The sequence below is a fragment of the Accipiter gentilis genome, chromosome 8 (genome assembly GCF_929443795.1).
Source record: "Accipiter gentilis chromosome 8, bAccGen1.1, whole genome shotgun sequence".
NCBI lineage: Eukaryota > Metazoa > Chordata > Aves > Accipitriformes > Accipitridae > Astur > Astur gentilis.
Genome location: NC_064887.1, coordinates 5,722,648 through 5,739,420, shown reverse-complemented (window position 1 = coordinate 5,739,420; position 16,773 = coordinate 5,722,648). Strand labels below are relative to the sequence as shown.

The window sequence follows — 16,773 nt, the reverse complement described above, 5'->3', positions numbered from 1 at the left end:
TTTTGTCGGCAGTTGCTGCATAGAGCAACGTATAACCCTAATGTATAACAATACATGATATAACTGAGATTGCACTGGTACCCAGGTAATCTTTAAAAAAAAAAAATAATAAATCATGCTTCTAATTAAAATAGCTTTGTATTACAGGGAGGGGAGACTTTGCAAAGGAAAGTGGAGGCTTGATGGCTGCTGCCACCTCGCTGCCCGTAGGAGTTTGAGTTACTTCGGTTGAAAGCAGCTGGGATTGGGATATTTCGGTGGCAAGCCATCACCTGCGGGGACACGAGGTGCCCACCCCGTGCTGCTCACAAGGACGGCATGACTTACCTACCCTGACCCATCTGCCCTCAGACGAGACCCTATGAATTATTTGGGTCCCCAACAGCTAAACAGAGATTTTTGGGGACAGCACGGTTCCACACTGCACACCATCTCGGACTTCTGGATGCTTTTTATCCCCCTAAGAAACTGCATATTCTGCAAATCCAGGTGACGCAGCAGCGTCGCAGCAACACCTAAAATTTCACCACCCTCTTCTGCAAGCGCCGGGCCAGCGCTGGCACAAGGGCCAGCCACGGCGGGCACGTCCACCTTGTCACACCGGGTGTCACGACAGCCCCTTTCCCACGCGCAGCCCAAACCTCCCCGCGACGGCTGCGTTTTGCAGCCAGGTGACATTTCGCGGCCCCGTTTCCTCAGGGGATGATAAAAATCGGGCTGCATCCCAACAGCGCGGGCAATGGCCAAGTCTCTATTCACGCTGACTCAAGGGACACACCGTGTACTGTACGTTTTAAACCCAGAAATGGATAATTCCCCATTTTCCCTTTCCAGCCCCCCTGTAACAATGCTGTGCCCTGCTGTCAAGGAACGTGTGAATAAATTGGTGAAAAAAGGTTAAAGAAGTCCAAGGGAATTGCAGTCCCTTTTTCTTTATTGCGGTTAATTTCAACAAAGGCTCTTCTGTTTCCCTCTTTTTTGGGGGTTTTTTTTTTTTTTGGAAGGGCTTCGTGCCAAGTTGCATTATTCCTCTTCACCATGGTACTGCCATGAAACCCGCCTGGTATGTTTGCCTGAAAATCGCAGGTTTTCATGGAAATTGTTTTTATCTCAACAACCACTCCCTTTGTCACCTCAGGCATGAAAAGAGAAGGAGAAGGGCTCGGGCTCAAATCCGATCCCAGCGACAAAGCATCCATGAAAAAGCACCACGACCTTCCAAATCCACTATCCCGAAAACCTGCCCTCCCAACGGGGCAAAAACCCCCCAAACCCCCTTTTACCACCCCCCTCGTAACACCGATGCAACCACAGACGCGCGCGACCTCAGTCCTAAACACTTTTTGAGGCTTGGGAAAAAGCCCGTACCGTCGGTGGGGTTGTTTTGAAGGACTTTTTAAATGGAAATAGTTTCTTTTCTTGCAGCCCATCGTGGCAACCAGAGCCCGCTGGCTCTTGTCAGCGAGGCGGGAGCTCAGCAGCTCGTCGGGGGTGTCCTCTATTTCCAGCCTGTTTACTGCTCTGTTGAGAAAGGCGCCTATAGATGCTCTAGTTCTCAGATGGGAGTTTGGAGGGACTCGGTTATTCAACAAACCAACCCTTTCTAAACGCTGTCAAAGGAGTGATTTGATGCCTTTCAGTGCTTACTATACAAAATGCTGAAAGACCAGCGTACTTCAAAAGCCGCAGAAGCGGAGCTGGAGTTTGGCAGGAGTTCATTAGCTGCCTGTGTCCTTCTGTGTGTGGCTTGTAATTACATGCAGACCTGATGCCAAATCCTCATCTACCGAGGGGTACCAATTAACATGCTGCTGGATGATTCACAGGTAGCTAATGTCGAGATTTATACAACTGGCGTGCCAAATATCCCATGCTTTATTATTATATATATTTTTTTTTTTTTTAAGCTGGCCTTTTTTTCCCTCTTTTCAAGTTATTGTACAAGCAAGGTTTTGGCAGCAAAACTGAGATTGTCCACCTTGTCCCCAGGCCACACACTGGTGGGCCTGATCCTGCTGTCACTGTGCACCAGCATCTGCAAGGACATGGGAATCCCTTGGTGCACGGACCAAGGGCTTGCAAGGTGAACCACCTACTGTATCTCCCCTTCGTATAAAGCACGCTTTTCTGCTCCAAGGAGAAAAACCTCTAAAATTGAGGTACAATTTGGACTCCATACTTGCCATTCCTGCTGCTTCTACCCTCATATTCCTACAGGCAGTAAAACAATAAGAGCAGGAGCTTTAACAGCAGCTGTAGGAGCTGAGGAAGCAGGTACCTAAAAGTGATAATTCACATTTGGGGGCAAAAAATGTATACAGAGCTGCATCTCCTGCAGGAAAATACAACAGTTATGAGATCCTCAGACAAAAAAAAAAAAAAAAAAAAAAAAACAAAAAAACCACACAAAAAAAACACCCCCCAAAACCCAAAAACAAACAACCAAAAAACCCCCTTCTCTTATTTGAGATCTGCATCCCTTTGCAGCCAGCTGGCTCCCAACGCGGCCCTTGGCAATTAAAACCTTGGGAAGTCAAACACAACAGCACGGAAGCAAGCCTTTTGTTTTCCTGCTTCTTCATTCTTGGCTTGTGTTTGATCCCCAAACAGATTTCTCAAACTACGAGGAAACCATGGGCCCAGTGGAGCATCTTGGAACTGACTTGGAGCAGATCTCCACGTGCACTGGTTTGCCACCACTGTTGGTTTTCCCATGGAGAGCAGGCGAGCTAGCCCTCCTTTCTTTCTTCTGCCTAACTTTCTACTTTCCAAAAGCCAAGGCGAGTCCACTGAACTTCTCCTCCCCTCAGTCTGCAGCCCCCCGGTGGCCTCCAGTCCCCAGAGCCACTGTGAAACAAGTAGCGCACGAGATGGGCATGATTTCAGATTTACTGGAGGTTTGATGCTCCTGGGCAGTAACAAGACCATAAACAGGGGCAGCAAGAGGGAATTCACAGAAAGGGTCAGCCTTGATGTAACACTGCTCCCAAAGGTACCAGCCACAGGACAACCACGCGCTCAAAAATCGGGGGTTTGGATGCATTACGGATATAGGTATAACACTGAGACCCTCATTAGCAGTAATTTGACAGCTTTTGCTCTTCTTCCTTTACCTTTGTCATACAGCTTTCCCCAACAGCCAGTTTCTATGTTAATTTTTCTGACAGTCGTTCAGCATGCAGACGCTCATGTCTCCCACTCTCCCCTCCAGACACTTCCATTTCCATACATTTTCCTCTTTCCACAAGAGGAGCGGTTTCTCCATCGCACTTCTTGCTCCCATACCATTGCAAACAAAATGCCTTCGGCCCTGGGGGATAACTCAGCGCCAGAAGGGCTGCAAGCACAACCCAACGCTCGCACCGCTTTATCCTCCTAATAAACCTTTCACTGCATTTGACACGACACAGGTCTTGTCCAGCCATGAAAGCTTTCTTGCTTATCAGGAGAATTTTTAATCAACCAGAAGGGAAAATATGGCCTGACATTTTATTGCTTCCTTGCGCTTCGCTTTGAGATGTTTCGGTTTTCTCCAATTTGTACTCTTGCTAATCTCTTTAACTGGGGATCAGTGGAAAGCCTCAAGTCTTTCATGCCCAGCAGTTTCCCCCGGATAATTTGGAGGCAGAGGAACACGGGGCAGCAGGGGGGGGCTCCCGGTGGGGTGGGAGAAGAAGGCACCAGGCAACGAGCTCTCACACTCATTGCAGGTTCTGGGACATGGTTTTGTCCTGGCCACAATTACAAAACAACAAACAACGTCTGTGGGGAAGGGTCATAAGAAGTTCAGCTTTCCTCTATTAAAACCATCTGGCGCCTATAAAAAAAAACCCAACTGGTTGGTTGGGATGGTTGGTAGCACCTCCTCCCCGCTTGGCTCTTCCTGGCACTTTTCGAGAGTTTGGTGGCACTCGGAGGTACCACCGTGGGAACAGGGGGGCCAGCGGATGCTCGCCCCGCTTCGCATCCCTCCCGCTGCGAAGGAGGTGCCCCAGCATCCATCTCGTCTCAATTCTCCTTATCTGAGCCAGACCTTTCTTTAGGAGGTGCCTGTCACCTCGGTCACCCAAGGCTCCTGCCAGAGTGCCCTTGGTGAGCCTGCGAGAGGGCTGCGCTTTCGGAGTAAACCGAAATGGCCCTGCGAGGGACCCAGCAAAGGGTTTCTCCAGGTCGGAGACACCGACGGGTCCCCCTCCAGCATCAACAGCAAGAGGCATCGCCAAACCTGCAGGGGATGGGAACCTTTATTTTCCCTTTATTAACAAAAAAAAAAAAAAAAAACACCAAACCCTAAACCTCCCCTTTGTTTCCAACAGAAATAAAAGGAGAAAAAAAACAACAAAAAAACACCAAAAAAAAAGAAAAGAGGAACGCTTACAGCCAGTTCCCCAGCCTGTAACACAAAACCGCGCTGTGCTGGGAAACCTTACACCGCGCGGCATCCAGCTCATGTACTCCTGCTCTGCTCGCCGCCTCCCGGATGCTTCCCCAAGCCCAAACTGCCCTTGAGAGAAGCCAAGCCTCAGCCTCTGCTGAAAAGCCTCTTTGTTTGGATTCCCTTTCCAAATCAGCGTATCCTGAGATTGAACTCCCTCCCACCCCTCTGCAGGGTTTTTTAATGTTCAGATGCCTTTGGCAGCAGCCAGATTCGCCAGCAGGTTCGCGGTCCTGTAATAGCGTTCGAAACCTCGGTGCTGGGGCACGTACAGCGCTAGGAACTTTCTTCACGTTAAAGGACAGAGGGGGGGGAATTTTTTTTTAAAAAAGTAAGTATTGCAGAATTACTTCAAACGATCCTTTAGTTGTGAATTGCAACCAGAGGAGCTAAGTTCTCCTTAATTAAACAATAGTTTTAATCAGCCTTCGATAGCCTAACATTAAGGCACACTAGTGAGCTGGAGAGGCACTTTTTTTTTTTTTCCTCTTTTAAACTGGAATAATTGAAAGGAAACTAGACAAGGCATCACCGCTCCTCAGAGAAACCCAGGCATGGGGTCTGGTCCATACATGTGTCACCAAGAGGGTTTGACTCCAACTGCTACCATGAACTTCCCGAACAACTTCATCGCTCCTTGCACCCAGAAATTAAAAGCATTTTCCTGCACTGCCCGCTCTGTCTGCAAGCTCAGGGGGACAAGTGTGCTACATCCATACAGCCCCCGACATAAAACGGCGTCCCCCGTCTCCCTTGGGGTTTGCAAGCACCCCAAAATCCCACAATCCCACAAAGGGCAGGAAATATGGTACGCCCACACCAGGGTCTCTGGTCTAGCACAGACCCACCTGAGACCCACAAACAGCACCAAGGCAATTTCGGTTACCCCTCGGAGCAAAACACAACAGATCTTGCAACAGGGGACTGTAACGGGAACATCAGCCCCGCGCCTCATCCCGACACCAAAGGGAAAAATCAAGCCTCTTCTCCAAAACCAGCTTCAGGCCCAGGACTTGAAAGAATTTCATTGGGGAGAAGTTATTTTTCCACTTGCAGTTAGCTTTTTAATGGGCCTCAGCGTTATATCTTTCTCTGTGAAAGCAAAACGCTGAGCATTTAAGCAGGTGGATTTTCAGACTGTGGACCCAATCCTGTGTTCATAAAGCAATACCCACTTTTGCAGACAACTTCAGCGAGAGCAAAAGCAAAGTCCCTATTGTTATATCCACAATCCAGATGCATCCCAAAATCTATCCCACTTGTCTGGCTGTTTTAAACACACTACATCCCTAGACCCCGCCTAGCTTGTAGAGCTTTAGGCACTAGAAAACTTCTTTGTGCCCACACCCATGGTGATTTATCAAAACAGGCTTTCTTTAGAATGCTATTTGACTTTTCCGTGGGTTTTGCATTTGACAAAGATTCATACGAGCTCACTCAGAAAAATAAATGCCACAAAACTTCTCCTTTAAGGAAAAAAAAACCCCAACAAACCAAACACCCAACCCTCACAGTCCAATGCTTTAGAAATGCTTCCACATGCTAATCAGCCTCCTATTCAGTTCCAGACTGAATAGGACTCCAACAATGACAAAGAAATACGCTGAACCTATTCCACATTTCATCCCCTTCACTCAAAATGTTGCTGTTACCTTGGTTTTCAGCCGCTTTGTGGGAGCTGCAGCAGAATGACAGCTGCATGCTAAAGCTGCAGGGATGGTCAAGAAATGAGGAGTGCTAGCTGAAAAAATATCCATTCCAGATTATGGGAAAAAATATGGAATTATTTGAGATAGTCACTGACACTGCAAACTTTGGTAACAACAAACAAACAAAAAAAAACCCCAAACAAAAACCCCCAAGGCTTCTACTGAGAACATAGCCTCTTGTGCTCAGGCAGTAAAGGGATTTTTTTCTTAGTTTGGCAAGTATGAGTAGGCTAAAGCACCCTCCAAGCCCTTCCTTTGAGAATTAGCCATTTGTCTTACGTATTACCAATTGACAGATGTCTCCGTGCACCTTTTCCCCCATATCCTTAAGCAGAAAAACATCAGCTCTTATTTTGGGAATGGATGAGCCAGTTCCTGCTGCAATGGGTGATGCAAGGTCATTTCCCTTTTCTGCAGAACATGGAAAGATGGGAACAGAGCCACCCAGGGAAAATTTCACAGGAATCGAGGTGGGAAGCTCCGGGACAGGTGCACACACGTCCCAGGAACGCTCTTTGGCCCGAGCCCCGGGAGCCGCAGACTTCTCCTCCATGGTTGCACATCGCTGAGGATGTGATTTCAAAAGATACCTTGGGATGCAGGCGATGGCCTGGCAGAAGTTAGCAGCTTCACTGAAATGGTTGGGGATTAGGGGTACCTCGGTAGCTCCAAAAGCCCTGCTGGGTACCTGGGTGCATCCTTACTGGAAATTCTGCCTTCCCAGCGTGTCCTCACCAGGCTCCAGCTCTCTGCCCACGCAGGGAGGCAATGCTCCTTCATGCTCCCCGTCTCCTTAGATTAGAAGTTCCCGGAGGCACAAACCTGCCCTGTGACATGCTCGCGCAGGACCAAAGGCAGCAGGACCCAAATCCTGGCACGGGACTCCTCCGGGGCTTCGGCCGGGCTGCAACCCAAGAGCCGAAGGGAGAAGCGGCTCCCCAAAAAGCAAGGGCCACCTGATCGGTGATCAAAGAGCAGCTTCAGAACCCTGCTAACACCAAACTGATTCACGGCTATCGACTTCAAAGGAGTTTTGCTGCTTGCCGTCAGCTTCCCATCCATCCAAAATTCCTCTGCGAGCATCCCTCAGAACACGAACGCACCCGGCGTCCACCGACCAGACCTGCTTACCAGCATTTTGCCACGCCGTTTTCGACTCTCCCTTTGCAAACCAACACCTGAAAGAGCGGCAGGCTTGCAGAAAAACCTCGGAAGCCCTCAAAACGTCCCGCTCGCCGCGGCCGCCGTGCTGCCACGAAGAGCGGAGCGAAGACTTCGCTGTCGGCATCGGTGGGAACGATAACCAGGGCTGCTCGCTCCGGCCAGCCTCAAGCTGAGCCTTGCAGTCAGGCTTAAAGAAAGGCCCATCACACCACCCCAAAAAGAGAGGGCATAAATAACTTGCCGAGCGTCAAGAAGCCCAGACTGCATTTGGCACGTTGGCTTTCAAATTCAGCAGCCGGGCATTTTGAGGCACGAGGTGATGCATCAGCTTTTGCGTAAGCACACGCTGAATTAACAGCAATGCAATTAATATCCGCGTGCAGTGCCGGTCTCCAGCACACGCGTGATCAGACTGAGGGGCACTGCTGCAAAAGCTTTCAAAGATGGCTGTTATTCTCACTGATTTTCAGTAAAACCAGGTGAAAACCAGCTACAGGGTGCCAGGCAGCTCGTCGCTTCCTTTGCGCAGCAGCGAGCTACAACCCTGACAGTGCTGGGAGAAGCGAGCTCTCAGAGGGAGCATCACTCATTTCAAGAGGGATGGCTGCCCAAAACCACTAACCAGCAACTTTCACTTTTTCTGTTTAAACCCAGGGAAGGAAGAACCACGCTGTTCTCAGCTCCTCCAACCAGCAAAAGTGAAGCGGCTCCAAACTCCCGAAGCAGTGAAGGACACCTCCATGCCACAGCTACCTCTCGAATTCAGGACGAGGTCTGGGTTAGCCCAGCAATGCCAGTCCAGCATTAATTTGCCGTGTCTCTCAGGCACCGTAGGCTAAGCTCACAGATATGTTTTATCAAAAAGGCTGGAGGTACCTCCCAGGCTTCTCTGTGCTATGGTCAACAGAGCTTTCATGTCTTTTTGGGCAAGGGATGAAAAATTATGGGCAAGTACGAGGATTGTGAGCATTCTCCACTGATTCACTGTCACACCAGCCTTGTCACACCAACAGCAGCTTCATTTGGGCTTTGCTTGGCAGCCCAGCCTAGTCCTATAGCTCCTGACTGAGAGCACCATATGCTCAGATAAGACAAGCTCATATATGGGTGCGAGCTATAGGCAACGCTGGAACAAGAACACACGGCAGAAAGAGCACAGGCATTTTCAGAGCATCAGAAGCTCTGGAATTAAGTTACATGTTCTGTTTGTAACGTTGACTTGATGCGGAGAGTCGGTTTTCAACCCGTCTTCAAAACATCCAACACATGTGAAAAACAAGCCCACTTACGTGACCAACTTGAAAGGACAGAGTTTATAGGAATTTGTGATACTTAGATACCCGCCAGCACAAACCTAACTTTCCAACTCGTGAATACATTGTCTTGGTAACAAACTTACGCTTAAGCCAAGTTTTCCAGTGCTTTCCATCCAAAGCTGTATGGAGACACTTCAAATTCCTCTTTTTCGTGACATTCTGCCTCCTCAGGTCTAACCAGAGGAGCAGCTTCTGCTGGTCACGATCCCACCGTTACAACTAAGCCATCGCGTGCAGCCAGAAGGCAAGAAGGGATTCTCAAGCGTGACTTCCCGACAGCCGCTCCAACACAACCCCATACACAGACACCCAAATCTGCGCGGAGGAGCTTTCCACCAGCTCCAGTTGTGGAGCAGGTAGCGCTTCTCCAAGGGAGATGTCACAGGAGAGCGCAAAACGGGGATGGATGGGGTGGCTTTGAAAGGGATACGAACACCCTTCTGAAAAAAGAGGCCCACGCTGATCCACAGGGAGATGCGACAGACAGGGCAGCCTCTTCCCAACTTTTAGTGAGACCCTCCGCTAGCCGAGGTATTTGCAAAGCCAGACCGAGAGCTGGGCACAGGCAGGACCCCCGTGCACGCAGCTGTGCAGCCTGCAGCACCGTGTTAGCGAGGGGGAAAACACTGAGGGCTGCTTTAGCCTCTGCTGTACCAGGGGTCCCACGGCTCTGTCACACCAGCCAGTGAAAACAAATAAATAAAAAAAATCAATCATGAAGTATATTCAGAAAACTGACTTCAGGCTTTATAATTACAGAATAAGTGCTGGATTACTTGAATTCACCTCTTTTTTCGAAGCTTTATCATTCACTTGATTCTCGTTTTCAAGCCTTGGTGTTTTTTTTTTCCTGAAATATGAAACCTGACCTGTCAAAAAAACCCCAACACAACTGCAGAAGCCAGAGCCCTAAGACAGAACAAAAAGAAAAAAAATAAATTACAGCACTTGTACCAAAACCCCAGCTGGCATCCTGCTGCACAGGAGCGAAAACCGCATCCGGGGAGGGGGTTTCCCTGCTGCTCCCCCCTGGCTCCCAGGCCACAGCCCCCCGGGGATGCAGAGGGCTGGGAGAAGGCGTTGTTCTCGGCGCCGGCTGCGTGGATGCTGGGATAGGAGGGTTTGAAGGCTCCTGCCTTTCCCCACGCTGCCTTCAACAGGCATGCCCTTGTTTGAGGAGCAGGCAGACTGGGTGACCACAACGGTCCCTTCTGGATTACCGCGGATGAAGCGGGAGCATTGTATGAATGAAACAGAGAGGATGGAGTCTGCTCCGCCAGAGCAAGCTACGGAGCAGAGCTGGGGCTTTTTTTTTTTTTTCCTCCCCCCACCTCGTTTAAGTCATTTCAGGCAGGAAGGGTGTTTGCATGTCTCCATCTCTAGCTCAGATGCAGGCACTAAAGAGGAGCCCTGGCTTGCAAGACTGTGCCCGTGCAGCGCGGGTTCCCCGACTGCGGTATGCAAACCGTCTTCGGGCGGTCTACGGAGGCACATGCATCTGGAGGATATACCGTCAGCCTGTATCTAGGCAAACAAAGTCAGACCAAAACAGCCCAAGAAAGGCATGCATATTAAATTGAGATTTAAAGGGTATAAAAATAATCTGTTTGATCTGGGAGCGATGTTTACATTATTTTCTGTGCTCGCTACAAACAGACAATTAAAAAAAAAAAAGTGTCATCTACTGTAATTGTGATCCCATCTCCTGCCTGTCTCAGCAGCAGGTACGCAGGATTCAAAGCACTTCTGGCCATGAAGCAGTTGCACGTAATTCTGCTTTCCTGGAGACACGTCTTCAGGCTGGCCAAATTCCACCGACGCGGGAAAGCCAGCAGATTTATATCCCCGAGGACTCTGTCTGCCATAGGTACAGCACTTCCTTGTTCTGCAATTAACACCTCAAGTATAATTGTCACTAATAACCTGGTCTTGATAGGGTTTTTCTGGGCTTTTATAAAGCCAAAACACACAAAAAAAGAGTGTATTTTAAACACCTCCAAAATACTTCTCTCTTGTCTTTTCTGCCAGTCATCTTTGGCTCCTTTGGTCTTTCAAGAGGGGCAAAACTAAGGATGGGTATCACGCTTAGATGCCGACTGTTTGTTTAGTAAGAAGCCTTTCGAAACTCCGAAAAGCTCCTTTACTCCCAAGTTATGGTGGGGTACAACTGCGCAAGCCTACGCCAAGATGCCACCTCTGCCAACCTGCCTTTGCCAAAGCACACCCAGACCAGCCAGCCCCGAGACAGACCCTGCTGCCCCGCCGGGAGATCCTACAGGTATTAAAATAAGTGATACATAAACATGAACGACCAAACCCCATCTAAGGATGCTCAAAACACGATGACGACTCTCCACCCACGCAGCTTCTCGCGTGTGGTACGGACTCAGTCCTCCCCAACGCGGAGAAGACACGGCACGGAGAAGACAACGCCGAGGCGTCGGGACTGCCGAGCTGGTTTAGTACAGTCGGATCTCGTTGTCCCTCGCTGAAAGTAAGAAACGGTTGGGTCAGCAGTTTCCTCAGGAGCGTATAGAAAGACGTTACCTACACAACAAGTGAGCCCTGCACGGCAGGGTAGTCTTAAAAATAAAAAGACCAACCCCAACCCAAACAAAGCAGAGTTGCTTAGCTCATCAAATTCAACTTTACAGCATCCAAATAACTCTAACCTCATCCCTCATCTTTAATTCCTCCCACTCCTTACACTTAAATGACAATCCCAGGCCTGTTTGCACCAATTTTCATGACGGAGCGACAGGGCCCCTGGCAGACCTCAAACCCTTTTTTTTGCTTCTGAAAGCTGGACGATGACACAATTTTCTACACAGAAGAGGAAAGTTAAGAGTAATCTAAACTGTTAGCCCAAATTATAAGATTATATCCCCACTTACATAAACATGTCAAGGTCCCGCTAGCGTAAATATTTACTTTCAAAGTTCATTTTAGCATCAAGCTCGCTACAGAAGAGGAGATGCCAAATTTGTGAGAAAGCTGAAGAGATATTAAGGTCGTGAGAGGCCTATCCATCTGTTGCTTCAAAACCTCCCAAAGGCAGTAAAACTTGTGTTGTACAGATTAACTGGGATTGACAGAAGAGAGAAAATTAAATTAGAGACAGAAAATACGAAGGGCAGTAAATTATGTGCAGTTTACATCTCACCAGCCTGAAACATATGCTCCCATAAACCCAAATTCCACAAGCCTAGGAAGCAGGTATGCCAGATGAAATCCCTCTATTTTATAGCACAAGCAGGACTTTTTGGAAGCTGTTCTACCTGCGCAAGCTGCACAAATACAAGCTACCGAAGACCCTCATCTGCCCTATCGGCCTTGCTGACACAGCCTTCTCCTCTTCCGAGATTAAACGCTCGACTTAGCGCCCGTCAGCAGAGCGCAGGTGGCTGCTCAGAGTTTGCTGAATGCTGGGAGTCCCTGCCAAAAGGGGGGAAAAAAAAAAAAAAAAAAAAAAAAAAAAAAAAAGAAGTGGGTCTGAGAGGAGTAAATTTAACCCCAGATGCTCTATCTGTGGGGCCAGGCTCCAAACCATCCCACCTCAAGGGGGAGGGCAGGAGGTTTTTCCCCCACCCGACCCACGTCTCCTGCAGAAAGGTGGTGGCTGGTGGCAGCAGCTCCACGCCGTGCCACGGCTGGGCACCAAAACCCCATGGCACCGGGGAAAGCTGCCCCGACAGACTGTGGGTCACACCAGTCCCTCCCAGTAAAAAACTCTACGCTCTGGGCAGGAGGTGCAAGAAACTCGTGGCAAAGGGATGGGGCTGTGATTGGGCTGAGGGTGATCGGATGAAGGTGGAGTGAGGTCCTCCCATCACGCCTCTTTTTTTGCTGCCCAGAGATTTCCCCACAGCTCTACAACATGAAGACACCGACCGGTTTAGCGGGGGCAACTTCAGCCCCCCCACCACCCCGGCTGAGCTCCTCAATCACATTTTCAGATGGGTCGCGGTGACCAGCCAGACAGGGACGGGGCAGCGGGGACTCTTCCACACCACCGAGCTCGCCTGAGGCCCTAACAATTTCAGGAAGCATCTTCTAATTCTCTAAACAGAGCCCTCCCGAGAGGAGGAAGCAGATGGAGAAAGTTATTTTCCCCCCTCGGATGACCTGCTTTAATAAATGCACACTCAGTTCTTTTCTGCCTCTTTTACCGAGTTCAGCGCCGACATGAAACTTCTGGGAAGTTCACGGCGTTGGTGATGAAACCTCTTGTTCATAAAAGAACCCGGGGATTTGCCAGTGCCAAGTGCACTCATTAGGGGAGCGGGGTATTCCAAAATATTCAGCTCCCTGCCAACCAAGTCGGAAATGCAGGAGAAATGGGGGGCCCAGTTCAGCAGATCTTCATCCAACCTACTCCACCAGCAACAAACACGCTTCTGCCAATGGCTCGACGATTTTGCTCCCCATGATCCCCAAGGAACGAAGATAGAAATCTTCCCCTTATGCATTTACTATCAAGATAACCAGTGTACTTAACGATGAAAGACAAAAGTGGATCTTTCTAGCGACTCACGCCAAATTAAAGCTGAATGAAGTTCCTGATAGCTCTGCTTTACTTATTCTTTCTTAGATGGTTATGATAATTGTCTTCTGGGTAATTTGTTTAAATTTGTATGTAAACAAAGAAGGGTTTGTACACATCTACCACCTCACAGGGCGCTGACGTGCGTCATTTCTGAAAGATGTTTCAGCCATAGTTTATTCATTTTCCCCCCAGAGAAAATCGATTCGGGTCAGAATTACAGCAGTACCTGCAGTAGGAGCCAATGCAGCGTCACAGGCCTCTGCGAATCAGAGGACCACTTTTAGTATTTCCTAGAGTAGTCCTCAAATGAGGAAAAGCCTTCTGTTTCCCTGCTACTCTGAAAGTCTTTGGGCAGCCGCTCAAGAGGCGTAACCCGGTTTCACTGCACTGGAGGCCATTGGCCACACGCCTACATGCACCAGCAGAAGACCTCTACTGAGTCCCTCCACCTTAAACCGAGTCATTTCACCCAATTCTGCTTCTCGTTATCTTACCTAGAACTCCATTTTTTTTACTGAACACATATATACCCATCAACTTGTACCTGTCCAATTTTCTCTTACAGGCTTCAGCTAGAACACCTTTTTTTTCACCTTCAAAGTGGTTGTTTTTTTTTTTTTGTGTTTGGCATATTTTATTTTTTTTTAACAAGCTCAGGAAGGAAGAAAATGGGAATCAAGAGCTTGGAAACTACAAGCTCTTAGTTTTCCCTAGCAAAAGGCAGAGAGAGGAGCAAGCCAAGCCTCCTGCGAGTGGGGCAGCTGGCTTTCACAGCAACTCATGCCCAGTCATCCACCAGCAGGTCCAATACTACTGGTCTGGGTGTATTTGAAAAGCCCATCCCCAAACACACATCACGGGCTATCCATCACATAATCACCTCCCTTAATTCGTCCCACCCGTGCTCTTCACCTGCTGCTCATCAGCCAGATCTAAACTTTCCTTCAGCTGTTGAATTCATGCTCTTACTTTTAAATGCTCCTCACACTAACAACAACAACAAAAAAACAAAACCCAAACCAAGAAACAAACCAACTCTGCTGTTTACTTTCTGATTTCCACCTGTAGTAACGTGAAACAAAGCAACAATCACAGTTTCTGCTCTATCACGTTATCCCCCGCTAACAATACCTTCCAGTGATGCTTGATAAGTTCTGTTTACCCAATCTATCACAAGTAGAATAACACATGTCAACTAACTGCTTTTTCATTTAGGACCCTTAGTCTAGAGAAGGGGGAAAAAAACGCCAAACCCTTTACCCATTCAAATAGCACTTAGTCATGCCAGGAACGCCTGAAGTTAAGAAAACTTGCGTAAATAAAAGTTTAAAAGTTCTGACTCCTAGGAGCGGTTTTACTAGGAATCCGACCTTCTGTTTAAATAAGTGAGGTAAGTCAAGCTACTTATATTAGTTTCATATATGGGCTATCCAGTATTTTTATTTTTTCCAGATACAAGAAGATGAAGCTTTCTGCACTGGCCTCTATTCTTGTGGGAATATAAAGAGAAAACCATGCCTCTCTTCTTAATGTATTAGTGCCTCGTAATATACACCAGATGATCAATAAACTACATAAAAATTAAATCAAACTGACAGTCTTTAAAAAATGGGCTCTAAGCAGAAACAATTGTTTTAAAGAGTGTGGTGTCTGGAGTATTAAACTCACGTGCTGTTGTGTTATTAATCTCTTTGTTGGAAGCCAGTTGATTTCCCCTGCCTGTGTCTGTCAATTAAATATTCAGCATCGCAGCCACAATTGAACGGTTGATGTTTTGGCATGCGAAACCTTTTTGAGACAGACTGTTGACAGTTTCCTTACATGCCAATACCCCATTTCCAAAAAAGCCAAGCAGGCTAGCGAGCCAAGACCTCTGCCAGGGACTCCGAGATACCTGCGAGCGCTTCGATTTTTCATAGAATCGAGCGAGACGCCTGCACCGGCCGCAAGAAGAGGAGAGGGAAGAAAAGCCAGAACCGCTGGTAAAGCTGACAGACAGCCGAGCAACGCAAAGCAACTATAAAGTGGCAAGAGCTGCTCTTTTTTTTTTTTTCTTCTTCTTTTTCCCCTTTTTCCCCCTTTTTTCCTCGTTTTTTTCTTTTTTTCTTTTTTTTCTCCCTTCTTTTTTTTTTTTCCTTCTCCCCCCCCCCCATTATTAACAAAACCAGAGGACCCAAGCCGCGCCGTTGCCTACACCCGTAGAGCACTACCTCCACCTGGAGCTGGCCCCGGCTCCTACCGAGGTGCCGCCGGCCGGGCGGGGTGCGGGGGTACGGCGGGGAATTGGGGGGGGGGAACGGGGACACACACACCCCTCCGGGGGCGCATCCCCGAGCCCACAGTGCCCCCTGCGTACCGCCCTTACCCGGTCTGCCCCCCCCTCCTCCCGGGTCAGGCCGTGGTAGTGTGGGGGGGAGAGGGTAAATAACTAAAGTTAATAATCAGTAAATCGCGGAGGAGAGGAGGGGGAGCCGGTCTCCGCACGGCACAGCCGCTCCCCCCCCCCCGCACTGGGCCGCGTTCCCCCGGCCGGCCCCCCGTTCTCGCCCGCCGGGGGCCCCCCCTGGCCGGGCTCGCCTCGGCCGGCGGCCCCGCTCCGCTCGGTCGCTTTTGTTTGGGGAAAAGCGAGGCGGGGGCCGGCCGAGCTCGGCTCGCTCTTCCCTCCCGCCACAACTTTTCCCCCCCAAGTGGGAACCCCGGGGAAGGGGGGGGGGGGGGGGGAGTGAGGGGAGAGGACCCCCCCCCCCCGCGGCCGCTCACCCATGACGAGGCAGAGAAAGTCGAGGCAGATGAGCAGGGCTTTCTTGCTGCTGCTCTTGGCCGGGTTGTTGTTCAGCGCCGGGCTGCCCCCATTCTTGCTCTCCGGCGGGATCGCCTTATCGTACTTGTAGCTCTGCATTATCGGGGGCGGAACGCCCGAGCCGTGCCGTGCCGGGCCGTGCCGAACCGGGCCGGGCCGTGCCGTGCCGAGCCGAACCGGGCCGCGCCGAGCCGAGCCGGGCCGGGCTCGCACGCGGTGAAGCCGGGGAGGTGCTGCCCGCCCTGCCGGAGCCGCTCCCGGCCTCTCCGGTGGGGCACGGGAGGCGAAAGGCAGGCGGGTCTTCCAAACAAAACAAAACAACAACAACAAAACCCAAAACCACCAGCAAAGGAGGGGCGGGAGGGGGGAAAAAAAAAAAAAAAAAAGGGGGGGGGGGAGCGAGGGTGAAGTTTGCGGGTGTCCCAAGGCGGTGGAAAAGTCCTGGAGGAAAAACCGGGAGGGAGGGATAAAAATATATAGCTGTGTATGTATCAAGAGCTCGGTTTAGGGGGGGGGGAAAGTGCGGAGCCGGGCGGTGCTGGGTCCCGAGGGCAGGTGGGCTCGGCGGTGGCTCCGCGCTGCGCTGGGGGCTCCCGCCGCGCCCGGCCCGGCCGCTCTGGGAGCCACCGGCTTGTTTCTGCACTTTTATTTCGCGAGGTCCTTTCCACCCCTTAGGAAAAAAAAAAAAAAAAAAAAAAAAAAAAAACGAAAAAAAAAAAGGAGGAGGAGGAGGGGGGGAATCAGTCACTTCGCCTCGGATGGGATATCCAAGTAAGCACAGCCCCTTTCCTGCATCTGACATT

General features: G+C 49.7%; 1 protein-coding gene across 1 annotated transcript in view; it reads right to left on the bottom strand.

The window, feature by feature from the left end:
- Positions 1-16,344, bottom strand: part of PLPP3 (phospholipid phosphatase 3) — a 45,576-nt gene extending 29,232 nt beyond the window's left edge. The window contains exon 1 of the mRNA XM_049809459.1: positions 15,931-16,344. Coding sequence (XP_049665416.1) covers positions 15,931-16,069 — 139 coding nt within the window. The 5' untranslated portion in view covers positions 16,070-16,344. The remainder of the gene's footprint in view (positions 1-15,930) is intronic.
- Positions 16,345-16,773: the final 429 nt, after the last annotated feature.